The sequence below is a fragment of the Mastigoproctus giganteus genome, chromosome 14 (assembly GCF_048544385.1).
Source record: "Mastigoproctus giganteus isolate SK-2022 chromosome 14, ASM4854438v1, whole genome shotgun sequence".
NCBI classification, from domain to species: domain Eukaryota; kingdom Metazoa; phylum Arthropoda; class Arachnida; order Uropygi; family Thelyphonidae; genus Mastigoproctus; species Mastigoproctus giganteus.
In genome coordinates, this window is record NC_143588.1 from 71,801,984 (window position 1) to 71,822,492 (window position 20,509).

At 35.5% G+C, this 20,509-nt stretch overlaps 1 protein-coding gene across 2 annotated transcripts in view; it reads right to left on the bottom strand.

Annotated features, from left to right (window-relative positions):
* Positions 1-773: 773 nt before the first annotated feature.
* LOC150075232 (activin receptor type-2A-like) overlaps positions 774-20,509 on the bottom strand; it is a 122,357-nt gene continuing 102,621 nt past the window's right edge. For both annotated transcript variants that reach the window (XM_090388876.1, XM_090388875.1), the window contains exons 9-10: positions 11,838-11,964; positions 774-1,311 (exon numbers count right to left, since the gene is read on the bottom strand). In XM_090388876.1, the coding sequence (XP_090245002.1) occupies positions 1,181-1,311; positions 11,838-11,964 (258 nt within the window). In that variant the 3' untranslated portion in view covers positions 774-1,180. The remainder of the gene's footprint in view (positions 1,312-11,837; positions 11,965-20,509) is intronic.

Below are 20,509 nucleotides of genomic sequence, written 5' to 3' on the forward strand. Positions count from 1 at the left end.
TTTCGTTTTAATTTCTGGAGAGTATCATGCGGAGGTGCTCTACGTACTATATTGAGGTAAACTTCTCTTATTATTTTACAGATATTGATATCAACGTAGAACATATTGAGCATCACAGCTCTGGTTCATACTATCTAATATATATATATATATATATATATATATGAGGCTTCAATTACTAAACCAAAAAAAGCTAGGATGTACTTTAAAAAGTACATTCTAGTTGAGGAATAAGACTAGGTAACTTCCATATAAGGTTGTCTGTCATGCAATACTTTAAGCATGATTGCAATAAAAACCACTTGTTGGCTTAACTTAATCAGTACACAATTTTTTTTTAACTGAACAGTTTAAATGAATTGTGGGTATTTACATATGAATATTTTTGCCAAGATGTTCCCCATTTATAATCATACCTTGCTCATTTAATATTATTAGGAGTAACAGTCATGCTGAACAATTAGTTTCATGTGTGTGTGCTGTTAATTTGAAACAACACAATCAGTGCTATAGTAGGTACCATTTTTGTTGCGGCACTTCCACGTACTTTATATGATGCACTATTAATTTATTTCATGTTGTAATCAATATTTGCACTGGTGAAAATAAAATACCGGGGAAGGGAGGAGACAGTGATACATATAACTAATACTCTGAATAAAATGTACATATAATATTAATCCTTTAAATATAAGGATTATCAGATTAGGAACATTACTGGAACTATGCTGAGATGCAAGACAGATGTTGCATAAAATCAAATGAACTATATATAAAAAATAATTATTTGTTTATTTTGTTCAAACAAATAGTATGTGTCTGTGTGTTATGAGACCCGTACTCTTAAAACTCTAACAGCCTGAACCAACTGTTGAGGAGAGGATGGTATTAACAAAAGTTAAGGGTTCACCAACTTATTCTCTCATAGAAACTGAGTATGGCAAACAAACATGTTCAGTCATGAAAATTCAAAACCTCATAATTTACAATCTACTGGGAAAAAGGCATTTACAAGTTCGTTTCACTATTTCTTCTCTCTCTAGTTCTGGTAAAGGCACAAGCATTTTTGCCTTTTGTAAAAAGAAAGAGAATTTTTAACCACTTTTTTACAAACAAATGGTTATTCAGTCAAAGGAAGCACCCCTCAACACTGGTGTGGTCAAGTTCTATCAGAAACAGCTCACACAGGTTTACTTTCTTTCTCATTTACGGACGAGTGAGGCTGGTCATTACATTCGAAAAATAATGAGGATGAAGATGATGTGATGTAAGTTGGAACTATACATGAGGTAGCTGAATAATTCCTGGTATCTGTAATAAAGAAAATATTAAATAATAAGAAACTCCACCCCACAAGACTAGTTAGAAAAAATTATATTAAACTTAACAAAAATTCTAGTGATCGAATTTTTGTGAAAAATGAAATAATGCTGTTGTTAAAATTGAATACTAATATGATCTTTAACATGTTTGCTGTCAGAATGCAAGCTCACGTCAAAATGAGCTGCAATTTTTATGCATCCATTGAATTTCAGTCAATAAATGAGTGCCGTAAAAGGTAAAGCACATGAAATAAAAAAAAAAAAACTGAGTGATACTGGCACACTGATTGAACCATGGACTATTTGCATTATGGCTGGGATTTTGCTTAGCATCAATCAGATTGTCTAGAGTTCTATAAAAGCTGTATACAGTAGACTTTCAGAATAACAGCACCTTCAGGGATTCAAGGTGCTGTTATCTAGAAAGTTTTATTTTTAATATATTTAATGCAGGAATAATGAAGCTATATAACAAATAGAGATCAAGAATGCAATTTTATTAACTGCACAAAAAAACAACAAACAAACATATTGACAATCCAATATTATCTGCCATTAATACAATCCTGCTTACCCCTCGTTCTATTTTCTTTATTATATCAAGTTTAGTTTGCATGGTGGTATCTTTGCTGTCATCCCCACACCGGCAGAAAAGGCCCAGGTTCAAATCCTGTTGATGATGCTAGGAATTTTATGGGCTTTGTTCACTCCCTGGCTGAGTTAGCTGGTCTCAGGCTTAGATAGCAAGGTGTTTTCATCCAGCAAAACAACCAGAGAACACACACAATACATGTGGGTATATGAATTAACTTTCCGGGTGACCCCTAATGTAATAGTTTGGATTATATTAAGTTTGTCACTAAGCTTTACTGTTGTTTTTCTTTTCTCTGTGAGGTTTTTAACTTTAGGAGCCATAGTGAGGGGTTTTTAATTTAAAATAAATGTATAACAGCAGTATAAACCGTGATATCAGTACAGAATTCACTTTCAAAATGGCAAACGTAAACAATACAGTAATCACGAGTTGCCATTTTCTTTTTCTGGCACTGCAAGACATCTACACTGTATGTAAACATCCGATCTCAAGGTGCTGTTATTTCGACAGTCTGCTGTACTATCGCAATTTCATATGTTCTTTGCTTATGTTGAAGTTATTTTACCTGGTTTGGTAGTTTCCACAAGAAGAAAAGATAATTTTTTTGAGGATTATGCTTGCTGAATTTTAATTCTTTAGTCTGTGAAAAACAAAACATCCTTAATGGGTCTGCTGATAAAATTTGTGCAAGTGTTTTACTAAAAAATTTTACCCTAAAGGGTTGTTATAATGGATTCACATCCTGGGATATCAGGACTGAAAAGGAACAGAGATGGATTGAAGCTGATAACATTTAATCAGCTCTTGTTAATATATCATTTGATACTGAGACAGAATTACATTCAAGTGATGCAGATTCAGAATTTTGGTCAAATGCATCTGTTGATGTTAGAATGCAACAAACAACAGATGGCAATTTTATCTGGAGCAATGATTATTCACTGATGAAATCCATTTATTAAAAAGCATTGCATACTTGTTCCAGTACCCCAAGGCACAAATAAAGGACCCTCACAAATATATATAAAAAAAATTCTAGTGCACTGGAAAATGTGTTTAATTAGCAGTAAAGCTGGCTCGAATATAGAACATGTAATAATGGCGTGGTTCTCAACAAAGGGTATGCATACCCCTGGTGGTACCTCAGGCTTTGTATCCAAAATGGCAGATTTTTATGTGCTTAGTTTTAAGAAAATATTTGTAACTATTTGCAAAATTTTACCATGTATTTCTGATGCCCTAGAATTTGTGTTTTGAGAAAATTAAATAAAAACCACCATCTGGCCTATAATAGTGCCAAGATGAAGTCACATGGTTTCTCCATAAATCAATCATAAAGTTGAGGTATATTTTTGTCTAGTTCAGCCCTTAGCAATTTTTGCTTCCTGAAGTGTAACTTCTAGTTGATGAAAGGATGTTATGTGCTGTTTGTTTACAAAAATGTACTTTGTAACTAATGTATTGCACTTGATGAACAGTAGCCATATTCCCCTCTAGAGTTAGCTGAATGTAATTAGTGTTCAACTGAAATGCTCTTTTATTGCATCTCCAGATGAATGGAGAAACTGGGTGTTTACAGTAATTTCACTGACGAATCCTGTTGTTTACAAAAATTACTAGGCAACTAAATACTGAATATATCGAAGTGAATATACAGCCAATTTTTAGTTATTTTCCCCTTTTAGAAAAATGGATGTACATCAGACACAAGTTCTTGGCCAATTTTTAGCTATTTTCCCCTTTCAGAAAAATGGATGTACATAGATACAAGTTCCTGGAAAGGCTTTGTCGTGAGTGCTGGAGTGACATGGTGGTTTTTCTGCATAACTATTTTTAATTCGTATTTCACACCATCCAATTATGGATAAATTTTTAGTAAGAGGAACAAAAGAGAAAGCTTCTATGGAGAGAACAGAAAATCCTAGGAGATGCAAAGATTAGTTGAAAATACCTCAATACGACAGATCAAGTGACATGTAATCTTGATCATTCACCAAGTCTGTCTACAAGCAAGTCAGCTCCATACAAAAAAAAAAAAAAAAAAAAAAAAAAGACAAAATGAATATTTAAAATATGGCTTCTATTATTGTGGTGATGAGTAGAATTAAAAAAAATAAATATTTAAAAAATGCTGCATTTTTCACACTTTTTATTTAAAGAAGAAATAAATATTAATTCTGCTGGGAATTATATATATAAAAAAAAATCTAACCAAAATATAAATTTCGGTATAGGTCTCTTGCATTTCTCAGTTTATAAGACTTAAGTGCATTTCTGCTTAGTAATATATAAATAATTGTTAAAAATTAAACACATGCATGCACCATACTATTAGTTATTTCATTTCCAGATTTATTTCAAATATTCTACGCCATGATGTATGCAAAATTTGAAAATTACAAATCTCAAATGTCAACTAATCAGATGACTCATCAACTGGTGTGATACCACCACTTTGCTTATTGGTGGGTTGAATGTTAAACAAATGTTTTAGTCTCCAGAGCAAAACTCGGGCAACCCACCATCTCTTCTATCATGCAGTATGTTTGATGTCTTTTGAGGTTATGATGTACATTATGGCAAGATCCAATCTTCCTTACATTTACAGCTCCAAAATGGTGTTCAGAGGCTGGCCACTAGATAGTCCACCAGATCAAACCTCTAGGATGCATCTGGATCACCTAGTGTATAATCTTGCTTACTCTGTTCTTCCAGATAGTGACTGGAAGATGTCTAATAGCATGTATGAAGCCACATTATGTCAAGAGCTTGGTATATTCTTTCTCCATGTACACCATGAACAGGCAAATTAATAGAACACACTTACCTGAGAAAAGATCTAAACCACCCAAACACTTCCTCGTTCATTTCCCAAATACACAAGTCTCAGATCCAATCACAACAATGTCCATTTCCACTTACAGTCTGCCAAGTCCCTCTCAGTTTTCCTGACACAATCCCAATTAACAGTTGATTTTACCACTGCTCATCTCAGTTCTAATTATTTGCTGCATGATACCTTTCGCTTCAAAGGTGGTACTTGTGCATATGTCTGCTCTGATATTCCCCATCAGAGCCTTAGTATTTGGAATCTCCTCTGTCTTCAAAAATTTCTCTACCCCATTCATCTGTTGCCTCTATTGATCTACCAATACCACTAATTACTTGGAACTAACTCTACCTTCCTTTCTTTGAAATTTCACTTTCTCAGTCATCTTTCCTAATAGTGAAGCCTTGGAGCTTTTAATATTCACAACTCCAGCTGGCTTCAGTTTTCTAGTCACACAGCTAGAGTTGGTCAAGATGCTGAAGCTTGTGCAATTACTAATGACCTCACACAACTTGTTAATTTACCTACCAGAATACCAGACAACCTTAACCACACAAACAACACTCTCGATCTTTTTCTCATGGACAACCCTTCCATTACATGGTCAAGGTGAGTGGGCCTCTAGGCACCTCAGATCATAACTAGGAAATGCTCTCCTCTTTTGGAAAAGAGGAGAGCATTTCTCACATGGCTGTTCTCAACCTAGTGTCGTTTGGCTTAGCAAGAATTCAAAATGATCTGCACAATTTCTATTCTTCTTTTCCTCAGTTGGATTACTGTTTTCAATCTTCTGATGTCAGTGTTGCTCAGATCATGTCAGTGGAATTATTCTTGTAGGAATGAAATCCCTCATTCCAAACTACATCTTAAAAAAATCTTGTCCTTTATCTAAACCTTGTTTTTCCAATTAATATGCTAAGGCTGTTCAAGATAAGAATGTTGCAAACTGCAATCAGCTTGCATCCAAATTTCCATGTTCATTTTCTGCCTGCACCAAAGTTTGCAACAATTGTAAAGCAGTATTATTCAGCCCAAATTAGAGTTTGAACAGGTTAAGAGTAGAAAACTTGCTTCTTGTCCAAATGTTGAGTATTCTTGTCTCTTGCCAAAGCTAATAGCCACAATTTTTGACCATCTCTATTCCACCTCTGTTAAAATCCAATGGTTCTATTGCCACCTCAGCTGAAGAGAAAGCCAACCTGCTAGCATCCTACTTTTCTTCAAACTCTTGTATTGATTATCTTCGTAAGCCACCTCCTACCATTCCCAGTACTTTCCATTCACTGTACTCCTGTGGTCTTCTGTCAAAAGGATGGCAGAAAAATTTTGAACAGTCGTGATGCCAAGAAAGTGCCAGGTCCTGATGATATTGCTCCACTTGTCCTCAAAACTTGTGGTCCTGAGCTTACTCCTGTTCTGTGTCACTTTTTTCACTTTCTTATTCCAAAGGTGTTTTTCCTTCTGCTTGGAAGTTTGCTCATATTAAAACACTTTCTGAAAAGGGTGACAAATCTCTCCCATTCAATTATCATCTCATTACACTTCTACTCTATCTAAAGTAATGGAGAAATTCATTAACTGCCAACTTAAACTATCTAGAAAGCTTCCATCTGATCAATGATCGCCCGTATGGATTCCCCCAGTGATATACTGACTTATGTTAGCCATCTATGGACAAATTCAATGGAAAATTTTTGGTGAAACTCAAGCAGTTGCTCTTGACATATCAAAGACTTCCATCTTATGGTTTGCCAACCGTTTTTTGTAATTGGATATTCAGTTTTCTCTGTGACCACTAACTGCGGGGGATGGTAGACTGTCTTCTGACTTCTCCACTAATGCTGGTGTTCACCAAGGTTCAGTTCTTAATCCCACTCTTTTCCTCTTATGTGTTAATGACCTTCCATTGAATGGAAATCCTATCTATAGTTTTTCTGATGATAGCACGTCATGTTCCACCTTCCAGTTTGAGAATCCTTACCCTGCACACATAGCATCAACTTCTCGAATAGCAACTACCAATTCCTTGAGTGCTGATCTCCAGATAATTCTCCAATGGGACAAAGATAACTTAATTTCAATCCTTCTAAAACTGAGTCCTGTCTTATATCTCGCAAAAAGGATTCTTCTGTTCCTATGCTTATCTTCAATGACACTCAGATTTCTAGACAAGATCGCATATCTCTATTGGGGATTACCCTGACTTCTAATCTTTTTTAGCATTAGCACATCACAAGTATTGCTTCCTCTGCATCTAAAAAACTGAGTTTTCTCTTTTTCTCCTGGCATTATATTTCTTTGAAACAGCTACTCCTCTGTACAAATCTCAATCTGCCCTACCATGGAATATTGTTCCCACATCTGGGGTGGTACACCCATAACCTCTCTCTCTGCCTCCTAGACTCCATTCAAAAGAGGGCAGTTAGATTAACTAAGGACCCATCTCCTATGAAGTCTTTCCACTCTGTCTCTTAGGCATTCTGTTTCTGCTGCATGCCTTTTCTATAGATCAGTGTTTCCCAAAGTTTTGACCTCCGTGTACCCCTTAATTTTTTGTAAGTACTGAGTACCCCCTTGTCAAAAAAAAAAAAAAAAAAAGGATTTCATCATAAATGTCTATAATTATTTTTATTTGAATTTAAGTGTACATAAACAAAAATTGTTTATAATTTATATTTGATAGAACAAAATTAATAAAGTAAACATACTATAAATTTTAGGCCGCTGTAGCCGAGTGGTCAGGAGCGGGAGTGTAGCAGCATACACTACTTGAGTAGATCGGGGTTCAAGCCCCTGATTGCTGAATACGGTCAATCTGCCAACCCGCACTGGACCAGCGTGGCAGATTATGGTCCGTTTCCCTCAGCATGAATTGTTGAGGAGGCTTCCATCCTGCAGCGGCTTGATAATGGCTGCACTTTACTTTTTTTACTTAATTAAAATAATTTATCATCAATGTGAGTAGTGAAATTTCTTGTGGTGGGATAATATTTCAGCAAAATTTGGCTCTGTGGTTAATTTCAATCTCAGATGCGGTTTGACATCTATAATGCGGTTCCTTTTCTTCGTCTTAATGTCTACAAGGGCCGAAAATCCAACTTCGCACAGATATGAACTTGGAAATGTAAAAATGAACTTTAGAGTTTTATCTGATAATGCAGGAAATTCATTTTGTATTTGTAACCAAAATGATGATAATGTATTCTCATTATATTTGTTGTTTAAGAATCTATCAGAAGCTAGTTCCAAAAGTTGTTATTCCGTTTGCAACAGACCCTTTGGCATAGATTGATTGATGTTGAAAGGGTATCTTATCCACTCAATATTAATGTCAAATTCAGGGAAATACTTTTCTAGATTCATCTGTAAACTTTGTAAATGCTGCATTATAATAATCTTCACATTGTCATCAATTTGTTTATTCGAACTTGTGTGAAATTCATGAAGAGATGGGAATGCGTTCACTTCTCCATTACCAACTTGCTTTTGCCAATGTCACGTTCACTTTATCTTGAATGTAAAATATAGAAATTTCCTTGCCTTGTAAGGCCAAATTAAGATTATTTAAAACAGTAAATATATCTGCCAGGTACGCTAATTGACTGAGCCATTTCCAAACGTAAACATTTTTTAAATTCAAAACTTTCATTAAGAAAAAGTTCATTCCGAAGTTCAAATAAACGAGTTAGAACTTTTCCACGAGAAAGCCACCGAACTTCGGTATGGAAAAGAAGTTGTTTATGATTACTACCCATTTCTTCCCATAGTTGCGAGAAAAGTCTGGCATTTAAAGGACAGCTTTTAATATAATTTATGATTTCTACAGCTTCATCCAGAATCTTTTTTAGGTCTGCAGGCATCATATGCGTAGCTAAAGCCTCTCTGTGTATGCAACGATGTGTCAACTTTGCATGTGGTGCAATAGCTTGAATCCTTGAAACAAGTCCTTTTTCAGATCCGACCATGGATTTTGCTCTGTCCGTGCTTATTCCAACACAACTCTTCCAATAAAGTTTGTTTTGGTGCATAAATTTTTCCATAATGTTGAATATTTCTTCTCCTGTTGTATGTTCTGGCAAGGGCTGGCAAAATAAAAGGTCGTCATGAAGTTTTTGATTTTTTTCGTATCTAACGAACACTAGAAGATTTGCAAAATTCACAATGTCAGTAGATTCATCGGCCTGCAATGCATAATAATGATTCTTAAATGTATATTGGATAACAATATGTTTTATATTTTCAGCCATCTCAGTGATTCTCCGATGAACAGTATTATTTGAGAGGCAAATCCGATCGAAAGACCTTTTTGCGTTATCTCTGATCATTACTCTGCTATTATCTTTGCCGCAGGCTTGACCAAAGTTTTGCCAATTCTCTCCACTGCACCACTTTTCACTGTTAAGAGTGACACACGATATGAAGCTTCTAATGCCTTTTTATTTTCACCTCCTGACACGATCGACATAATTTTCTGAGTTTCTTTTGAAAAAATTCTACAGGTTTGTCCTTGCGTTCATTGTTTCGATTCAAAATGGCGAATTAAGTTAGATGGTTTCATGCTTTCATTTGTTAAAGTTTCACAACAAATGACATACTGGAATAGGTTCCTCTTCATTTCCCATCAACGAAAATCCACATTTCAAGTAATTCATATTGTACTTATGTTTTTTTTTTTTAACCTTCTTCTTAGCTGGTTCTTTAGAGATGTCAGATGGCACACCCTTGTCAATTTCATTTGGTCCAGATACAATATCAACCTTTTCTTGTTGTTTGCAGCTACTTGTATCTGCTTTATTACTCTCTTTTGTGCATTTTATAAACCCAGTTTTTAACCAATGATCCATACCTAAGAATCTAAAGGGTAAAAAAGAATTTATAATATTTATTATGCATACTAACTTCTATGCATTATTAAACAAAAAATAGATATTTTAAAAGATAAATAAAAAAAAAACAATATACATCCTGGTTAATATAGTGCCTAAATACGCATTTAGTCGTAATACATATAGTGGGCTATCTGTATATAAGTAATCTGTGGTAATGCTAACCTATTTCCTGTTATTTTAACTAGCAGCACATCTGTGATATGATCAAATATGAAGCACACTGCATTGATATCTACTTAACTGTCATAATTACACATTTGCTAATGATCATATAAACAATCTTTAATCAGTCACTGTCGTACGCTCATCGCTTTGTTTCAGGCTCCTAAAGTGCGTTCAGATAAGAGGCTGAACGAAGATTCACGAGTGGTCACATGCGATTTTGCAAATTACCCAAATGCAGCACTTATCACAACTTGAGTAGGAGAATTTATACGAAATATATAATTTATTGGGAAATATATACGTTTAAAATAATTTGTTACTATAGTATTTTTTTCTTAATAATGATTCTATGCATCAGTGGTACATAGCTGAAAATTGCCACATACCCCCTGAAGACCTTTTGTGTACCCCCAGGGGTAGCATACCACACTTGGGGAAACACTGCTATAGATACTTACACGGGCACAGTACTTCTGAATTGGCTTCTATAATTCCCCCCATTCTTACAAACCAGTCTGGACACTTGCCACAAAAGTCAGCATCCTTTTACTGTCCAACTTCAAACTCACAGAACACATTTTTTCTTCCTCATTTATTCCTTCGAGTTCCATTTTTTGGAACAACCTCTCTTGGTATGTATTTCGGGAAAATCACAATCTACAGAAATTCAAGTCTAATGTCAACAAGTATCTTCTTTTGTCTTCTCAAGCTTCGACCCATGCATGGTACTAAGTGCTATATAACTACTGGAGGAGGGAAAGCAAATCACCTTGAACTAACAAAGACAACGCACAATTTCGAACAGCAGCAGCACCTGTCTGATCTGATGCCACTCTTGAAGCAAAAAGCCAGTTAGTTGCAAAAACAGTAGCAAGTCACCTGACAAGTTCTCTCAATTTTTAATAGTTCAAATGCTGTTAAAAATCACTTCAAAAATACTGGAATAAAACGTTTGTCTGTATTTAGGAAGCTAGAAAAAAATTTAGCATTTTAATCATTAATTAGCCCTGCAACGTCAGTGCTATACCTGTAATGTGTAACTCGAAAATAATGAGGCCACGTTTATTGTTGGCTGAGGATAAAAAAAGTGTGACTTTCTGCACCTTCATAAATATAGGCAAATTTTTCACTAGTATGGATTTTTGTTTCTTTCTCAGAGTTATGGTATGCAGGTACATAGCAGATACAGCCCACTATGTTCTTTATACTTTTAATGCTAGCATGGGCTACTAATGCTAGGAAGCTTTGAATGTGTTTGTTTCTAGCTCAAGTTATTTATAAAACTCTTCCATGAGATCTAACAATCATCAAAGGTTATAAATTACATATAATTAAAAGATTCATTGTTTGAATAATAAACACAAAAACATGGAAGGCACTATTTATTCAGTGCAGAGAGTTAGCAACATGCATGAATATTCAAATTTCATGTGCTTCGTGGCACGTCAGGAAATAAATTCTGAAAAATTTTAAAATGGACAGGAATAATCTTATGTAACATATGTATTTTTTAAAACTATTTATAAATATAAGCAGAAATATATGTACATGCACAAGTTTAAAATGGACTTTTAACATTTTTTGAAACTGGAAAATGGAACGGGCTCCATCTTTATATTATATGCCTAAAATATAATTTTTACTTTTCTGCAGAATTAATAATTTGTTTTGAAAATAAAAGGTGTAAAAAAGGTTTAAATATTTAATTTTTTTATTAAAAACTAAAAAATTACACACAGTAAGTATTGCAATCCATTAAGAAAAGATGAGATATTGCTCCAAGTAGAATTTAAGAAAACTCATGAACTTTTTCCTGAAACTAAAAAGAAAGTTTACATCCAATAGTGGAAAAGAAAGTGAAGGGTTAAGGGATGTGGGAGCATTATTTTTAAGAGACACCGTCTGGACCTGCTACCACTAACAAAGTTAAGATTAACTTTACACAATGGTATTTAATATTAAGAGTCAATAAATACACATTGATAAGTTTAAAAATTACAGGATTTATAATACTTTTCTTTTAACAATTCAAATACCTGAGCCTGTTACAGCATGATTTCGACAAAGGAATGATATCCTTTCTTGTACACAACTTGCTGACAACCTGGCTTCAGCATCATGGTCCCAGCACTCTTCAATTGTGTCACAGAATGCTGCCATACTCTGTAAATAAGATGAATTTTCACAATGACCTATACTTCATTCAAGAGAAACACATGCAATATTGAAAAGTGTGATCAAGAAGTTTGGGGACTGATTTTGTATCTTGAAATTCAAGTTGCAACTAGTGCTGTAGCAAGCTGCAACATGTTTGGTGATTCGCCTAGACAAATGTATTAATCACCCATTTATCTGTAGCCAGTCTGAATTAGCACATGCTGAAAAGGTGTTTTATTCCATTTTGAAATGAGCAATTTTACTGAGCACGAACATGCATCAAATTGTTTCAAATTAGGAAAAAATGCAGCAGAATCCCATGAAATGTTAAAAGCAGTTTTCAGAGAAGTTGATCCTTGTTTTGGCCACCAACTTCAAAAGCCAACGATTCAATTGCTACCATTTGTGATGTGATTACGAATGACTGACATTTAAATATTCAAAAAATTGTTAGTGAAATTGGCATTTCTTAAGGGAAATATTAATCAATATAGCACAAGGTTTGGGAATGTGATCCATTTCAGCCAAGTTGTGTCTCATATCCTCATTAATGATCAAGGAGAGTGAAGGATTCTTTTCACATGTCAGGATCTTCAGCAACGTGCTGTTGCTGACCCACACTTTATTTCTTCCATGATTACTCATGAAAAATCATTGGTGTAATGGCTATGACCCAGAAACAAAGGCCTGGTCCTCTCAATGGAAGGCTGTCTTCTCCAAGGTCCAAAAAAGCAAGGCAATCTTGATCAAATGTGGAGATCATGCTTATTGCATTTTTTGATTCACAGGTTCATTTATGAATTTGTTCTACATGGTCAAACAACAAATCAGGAATATTAAAAAACAAATCTATAGCAATGCTGTTCTGAGAAAATGGCCAGAAAGTGGGCTTTTGGAATTTTTTGATTGCATTATGGCAATGCTCCTACATACTTGGAGCTTTCCAGTCAAGTATTTCTTGTAAAGCACTCAATTAGCCATACTCACCAGCTCCCTGTGATTGTCCCCTCCTCCACAAGCCCAAGCTGGCATTTGGAAGGTCACAGATTCGCAATGACTGAAGAACTTTATCCAGAAGCTAGAATAGGAACTATTAGCAACTCCAAAAGAAGCTTATCACAAATGCATCCAAAAGTTGCAAAGCACTGGAATCAATGTATATAGCATAAAGACTAACCTTCTAAGGAGAGATCCATCTAAATAAGCAGTAAGTTTAATTGTTACTCAAATATTAGTTCAGTTCCTAAACTTTTTGATCACATTTTGTATGTTCTTATTTTATGATATTTATAGAAGAATGAAACATAGAGGAAGATCAATTACATTTACAACTGTAGTAATATGTTAAGCAGTACATGAGACTTCAAAAAAGTTTGCCCCAATGGTTGGTTAGAGTAACTAAAAAGTTTTAACATGGTAAACAAAATTAATGGGAATCTAATACCCAAGTGCACCCAAACTTCTCAACTTTCAAAAACCTTCAAGAACCACTACTATGACCAATAACGTTAGCCAACAAAAAATATTTTTTGTCATATATCTGCAATGAAAATATGTAATTCTGGAGGAAATAAACGCAGTGATTTCAAAAATTGCCATAAAAAGTCTACATCACAAGTTATACCAATGTTTAATATTAAAATAAAGGGATATACAAGTAAACCCCCGCTATTTGCTGGGGTTACGTTCCTGAGAAATGCCGCGAATACCGAAAACGCGAATACTGAGTTATGGCTCCCATTGTAATAAAGGGGTTCCGTTCCAAAGTATGTAATATATAAGAAAAACTAGTCTAAAATTTTGTCTATGTATGTATTATACGTACCTTCATAATATGACTATGTACGTAGACAGTACATAGTGAAATGCAAGCATATGGCATCGAAATGAAAATAAGAAACAATTTAATAATAAATATAATATTCATTAGAAATTTCAAACAAATCTTTCAAACCAGCGCCTTTGCTAGCTAAAAAACTTATCCTGCCAGTGCTATCACCAGTTTCGCTAAAGTGTTGATAAAGGAGTTTTGCTTTTTCACGAATGATGAGTGAAGTTAACGGAATTTTATTTTGAGTTCGGTCTTCTATCCACAGATTTAAAGCTTTTTCCATTTTTTCTAATTTAACATCACTGGTTACAGAGCAAATTTTTGAAGCAATTAGCACATTTTCACGGACACTACGGCGGATTTTTTCTTCCGATTTTTTGATTGTTCGTACCGTTGACTCATTGATTTTATAATGTTTTGCCACTCAGGAGACACTTTCACCATTAGAAATTTTGTCTAATAACTCAATTTTATTCGCTAATGTCATCACCTTCTTTGATCTTTTCACATTTCCCTTGTTATTCGTAGGCATATTTTTGTACGGGTTAGAAAGAACTTGTCCACAATAAAGTCACTTTCTTCCATTAACACACTTGAAAAAGTCTGTTTTACACCGCAAAGCAGTAGATTTATCACTTTTGTAAGCATATCAATTTATAAATTGATAAATAATAAGCATATAAATTAAAAGCAAACGACGAAATCTTCCATGACAAGTGCATAACACATACTGAACAAGGATTAGCGAGAAACATCCATGCTCACGATTTTGTCACCCCTCACCCCCCACCCACTGAGCGCTGTTTTGACCAGGAAAGATAATTTTAGCCGCGCCCATGTTTTTTTATGTGGAAAAATATTCACGGCGCTTTAAATTTCACATTTTTTTTAGGTTTCATTTTATATTAAATCAGCGATCGTGAATATGCGAAACCGCGAATACAGATACCGCGAATAGCGGGGGTTTACTGTATATGCATATAATTCAAGTTTGTAATACAAGTGTAAAAAAATATACATTCTCTATAACTAATTTATCTTCAGAAAAAAAATATCATACATCATAATGAAATAATTATATTTCAATAATATACAGGTTGTTTCAAAAATGATGGTCAATAATTTAAAGGTGAAAAGTACAACCTTACTTTTCACCCTTTCACCTTTTTGAACCTTAAACTAAAATAAGCAAAAGAGTCCCAGTGAACATCGGACTGCAAATGAACCGTTTTCGAGATAATGCACATTTTCTGTTAAGATCTGCCACTGACTATGAAAGCACAGTTTAGCAAAAAGCTGTGAATCTTTTGCTAAGGGTAGTTTTATTAAACATAAGATAATACATTTTTAATTTTTGGTTTCAACACCACAGGATTTTACAGATGTTACAGGATGTTACAAAAGGTGTTAAAAATGCTATTCTTGGATTCGTATGCAGCTTTGTAGTCTTCTCTGCATTGAGTTGCAAATACTCTCAGGCATTTCTGATTTGCTGAAAGGCTCCACAACCTGATGCTGCAATTTCTCGACTGTGTTTATTAATGTCAGAAGTGTACACCAAGCTTTTTTCATGACCCCCAGATACAAAAATCCATAGGATTTAAGTACTTTTCGTTGCTGCAACCTCTTTTCCATGTTGACTATCCTTTGCAAGTACTAGTATGCCTGCTATGTCTCAGAGCATTGAGAGAGGAGGAAAGGGAGAGAATGAGCATAACCTAACCTAAACAAACACGTCAGCGGTGGATCCCAACTAGAAATGTGCAATATCTCAAACGATTCACTTAAGGACCCATGTTTACTAGGCTTTTTTTTGCATATTGTAGTCTGTACAGTTCACCTTTAAATTATTGACCATCACTTTTGAAACATCCTGTATAATCAGCATACCTGTAATTGTCCTTAAAAATGTTTGCTACTATGAGATTTCCTCTTGTATTCCTGCTTACTCTTCCTCACAAGGAACCAGCAGTAATCATTACAGGATCCCTGTGACCATGGTACCACTTTCCCATTGTGGAAATATCTTGATGAAATTGCTCCTCTTGTTCATCACTCACATCTCCCAGATTTTTGGGGGAAAATTCGAGATGGGAATAGTGAAAATTAATTTTCAATGGCATTCGACAGCCCATGTTTTTGTAGCACTTGAGTAAATTAGACACCAACATTTCATAGTTTTCTTCTTTCCTATTACCCAAAAAACCATGCACTACCGCCTTAAATGATCCCCAAGCTGCCAATTCAAATTCCATTAACTGTGTTTCGAAAATATCATTTTTCAGGAGTTTCCTAATTTGGGGTCCTACGAAAATTCCTTAAATTTGGCATATGTTAAATTAGGAAACACACTTCTCAAGTATGCAAATTCATTAACTTCTTTATCTAGTCTCTTCATGAAATTTTTCATCAATCCAAGTATGATGTGCAGAGGTGGAAGAAGAACCTTGTTTGATTGCACTAAAGGAATATATTTTACATTACGCTGTCCCAGTATGAACTCGTCCCAGTGTTGCACAACATAACGTTCTTCTGTCGCACGGCTGTCCCACAAACAAAACACAACAATAATTTGTGAAACCCCCCCTGCAAACCAATAACCTTAAGATCACTCCATATGTTTCAACCATTTCTGGTATTTTATAGCATGTAGAACTTTATACATGCTTTCATGACTTTCTTTTTAAGTCCAACTGAATGAAACACAGGAACTGATGGAAATTCCTTACCATTATGATGCAAACCTGCTTTAAACTTAATTTTGAGGTATCTATGAATAAACGCCATTAAATCTGACTTATGCACAGCACCTATTTCCTTCAGAAGTCCAATAACGTCTTTGCAAAAGCACATACTGGATTACACAATTGGGTGCCATTGTGATACACATAATCAGACTTCTACCTATAGTTCTTAGGTTCAAATTCCGATACAACAATTTACAATTTGAAGAGAGCACACTTAGTGTTTCTGGTGAGGATTTTTGTAGGCTGTGCCAAGGTTTTCAAAGTATTAACTGATCATGACATGTTGTCAAGGTTGTAAATCTATCCTCCAAACATAAACAGCTCCTTGAGAGAAGGAGAGTGTGGTCCGCAACCCTTGCAGTAGGAAAAGTTTTTGAAATATTTTGCTGAGGATATACAAGACCAATAAAATTTAAATCACAAAATAAAATAAGATAGACTGACCAATCGAAAGTGTAAAGAAATCGAATACCACAACAAGCGAAACAACACTAAGAAGAGGTACGATGTAATTAAATCCTTAAGACAAAAGTTCCGACCAAAACAATGTAATTAAGGACTCCAAAGGGGCAATTTTAACAGAGGAGAACACAATTAAAGGAAGGTGGAAAGAATACTGTGAGCAGCTGCTGACACTAATGATCTGCCATCCCCTTTTCAAGGGTGTAATCATAACCAGTTCCACTGAAGGAAGAACTCGAAAAAGCCATCTGAGAACTGAAGTGTGGCAAGTCACCTGGAATTAATGTAATCCCAGCTGAACTGATCAAAGCTACAGATGTGAAGGGTGCCGGGTTTTTTCATAAAATGATTGTAAAAATTTGGGAAACGGAATGGTGGCCATCAGATTAGAAGAAATCAATTTTCATTCCCTTACCAAAAAAGGGGATCTGAAAGTTTGCTCAAATTAGCTCAAATTACAGGACTATTAGCCTAATTTCTCATGCTAGCAAGATTCTTCTTAAAATCATATTAAACAGAATCTCAAGAAAACAAATAAGAAATGCCAGAAGAGCAAGCAGGTTTCAGGATTGGCAGAGGAACCAGTGATCAGACCTTAAGTCTACGATTGATTATTGAAAAATGCAAAGAATTCAATGTTCCAGTCATTTTGTGTTTTATAGATTATGCAAAAGCATTTGATTGTGTTCAACATGAGAAAGTATAGGAAATGATGACTGATATGGGTTTCCCAATCCACATAATTCAGCTGATTAAGCTACTGTAACAGGAACAGGAAGGAACTGTGAGAACCAACATGGGAAACACGGACTTTTTCACAATAGGCAACGGTGTCAGGCAGGGCTGTATTTCGTCACCTCACTTTTTAATCTTTATGCCGAAGATATCATGCGTGAATCTTTGTAAGATTTAGAGACTGGCATCAAAATTGGAGGACTGAAGATAAACAACCTTCGTTATGCAGATGATACTGTGCTAATTTGCAATTCTAAAGATCATCTTAAAGAAACTCTGAGGAGAGTATGTGAAGCAAATAAGAAAAAAAGTATTTTTTCTGAATGTGTGTAAAACTAAAATTATCGTGATAATCTCGGTTCCAGTAAAGTGAAGGTTAATGGGCAAAATATTGAAGAAGTTGATGAATTTGATTATTTAGGGTCAAGAATAAATAAACACAGTGACTGCTCAAATGATGTAAAGAGAAGACAGGCAATTGCTAAAACACTGGTCACTGATCTGACAAAATTATGGAGAGATCAAGATTTGCCTCTAAAGACGAAACCGAGAATCATTGATTCGTTAATTTTTCCAGTTGCCACTTATGGATGTGAAGGATGGAATCTGAAAAGAGTTGACAGGAAGAAAATTGAGGCATTTGAAATGTGGTGTTACAGGAGAATACGCAGTATTCTCCTGTAAAATGCATGGGATGCATATAAATTATCAAGCGACTCAGAAGCCTATGGCAGATATAAGTTAATCTGTAATCAGGTCACAAAGGAGGTTCGGCAGGCGAAGGCAGATTACGAGAAATCCTTGGCAAAAGATGCTAAGAAAAACAGCAAGGATTTCTTTACTTATATAAACTCTAAAAGGAAGGGGATGAATCTGATTGGTCCACTTGACATCGATGGTTCGACTGTCGATGATCCTGCTCAGATAGCAAACAAACTGAATGAGTATTTTGCATCTACATTCACACATGAGGAATTATTAAGGTTTGAAAATGGCAGAAGGTTATCAAATTGTAGCAGGATACTTAATGATTTTGTAATAACTGAGAGCAAAGGGGAAGAGAAACTGTTGAAGTTAATCGTAAGAAAAGCACCTGGGTGGATGGGATCTATCCAGTTAAATTAAAGGAGGTGGCAAAGCAACTAATCAAACCCTTAGCCATAATTATGAGAGCATCCTTGGACTCAGGGGAGGTTCCCACGGACTGGAGATGTGCAAATGTATCCCCAATTCACAAAGGGGGATCGAAGGGTGACACAAGTAATTACAGACAAGTTAGTTTAACTTCTGTTCCGGGTAAAATAATGGAGTCACTGGTTAAAGATGCATTGCAGGATCATCTAGACAAGACTGCAGCAATAATTCAGACACAGCATGGGTTTCTTAAGGGAAAGTCTTGTCTGACAAATTTGATAGGATATTATGATGTGGTTACAAAGGAACTGGATGCAAAAAATAATTTTGATATCATATATTTGGATTTCAGGAAAGCTTTTGACACTGTTGTGCATGGAAGACTATTGTACAAATTGGAGCAGAATGGTATTAAGGGTAAGTTGCTACAATGGATAAAACGATGGTTGAGTGGGTGGTAATCAATGGGTGCTGCTCTTCGTGGACTAATGTTATTAGTGGAGTCCCACAGGGTTCGGTGTTGGGTCCACTGTTGTTTTGTATATTTATCAATGATATTGATGAAGGTATATCAGGCTTAATGTCGAAGTTTGCAGATGATACAAAGGTTGGCAGGGTTGTTAATGACAGTAATGGCAGTGTGCTACTGCAACAGGATCTAGATAATTTGGGCAGATGGGCTAAGAAGTGGCAACTGAAGTTTAACCTTGACAAATGCAAAGTACTGCATATGGGTAGAAGTAACCCCAGAGAAACGTACCAACTGTGTGGTACTACACTTAAGGTGGTAGAAAATGAAAAAGACCTGGGAGTAATTATGCAGTCAGATATGAAGTTTTCTGAGCAATGTAGACAGGCTGCCAGGGCAGGTCATGGGGTTTTGTCAATGATATATAGGAATTTTGCTAGCAGGGAAAAGGAGGTGATTATCCTTCTGTATAAGGCAATGGTCAGGCCACGCCTTGAGTACTGCGTAGAGGTCTGGAGGCCTCATTTTAGGAAGGATGTAGATTTACTTGAGCGTGTACAGAGAAGGGCAACAGGATTGGTGAGGGGAATGAAGGGATCCTCTTACCAAGAGAGGCTTAAGTTCTGCAAATTGCAGTGGCTGAACACTAGGCATCTGCGTGGTGATCTGATTGAGGTATATAAGGCCTTGAATGGGTTGAGCACACTGATTTCTGATGGGATCCTTCCACTTGTTCAGATTACGAACCTAAGGGGGTATAAATTCAAATTAAGAAAAGACAGATGTAGAATAGATGTGCGGAAATTTGCCTTTAGCCAGCAGGTGGTTAATTGCTGGAACAAACTTCCATCTGTCGTTGTGGAAGTTGATAGGATGAATAAATTTAAGGAGGAACTGGACAGGCATTTGGAGGGAATGGTGTGATTTTTTTTTTGGCTGATGCTGCATAAGCTCATACATTTGCTTTCTTGCATCACATGCCACTACTACTGCTACTACTTGGATTGAAGAACAAATGAGTGGGTATTGAATAAAATTGACAGACCTAAAATTCTTCTTCATAGCATCAACAAAAGAAAACTCAAGTTTTTGGTCATATAGTAAGAAGGGAAAACTTCCTGTTGAAGAATATAATGGAAGGAAAAATCAAGGGTAAGACGTGCAGAGGAAGAC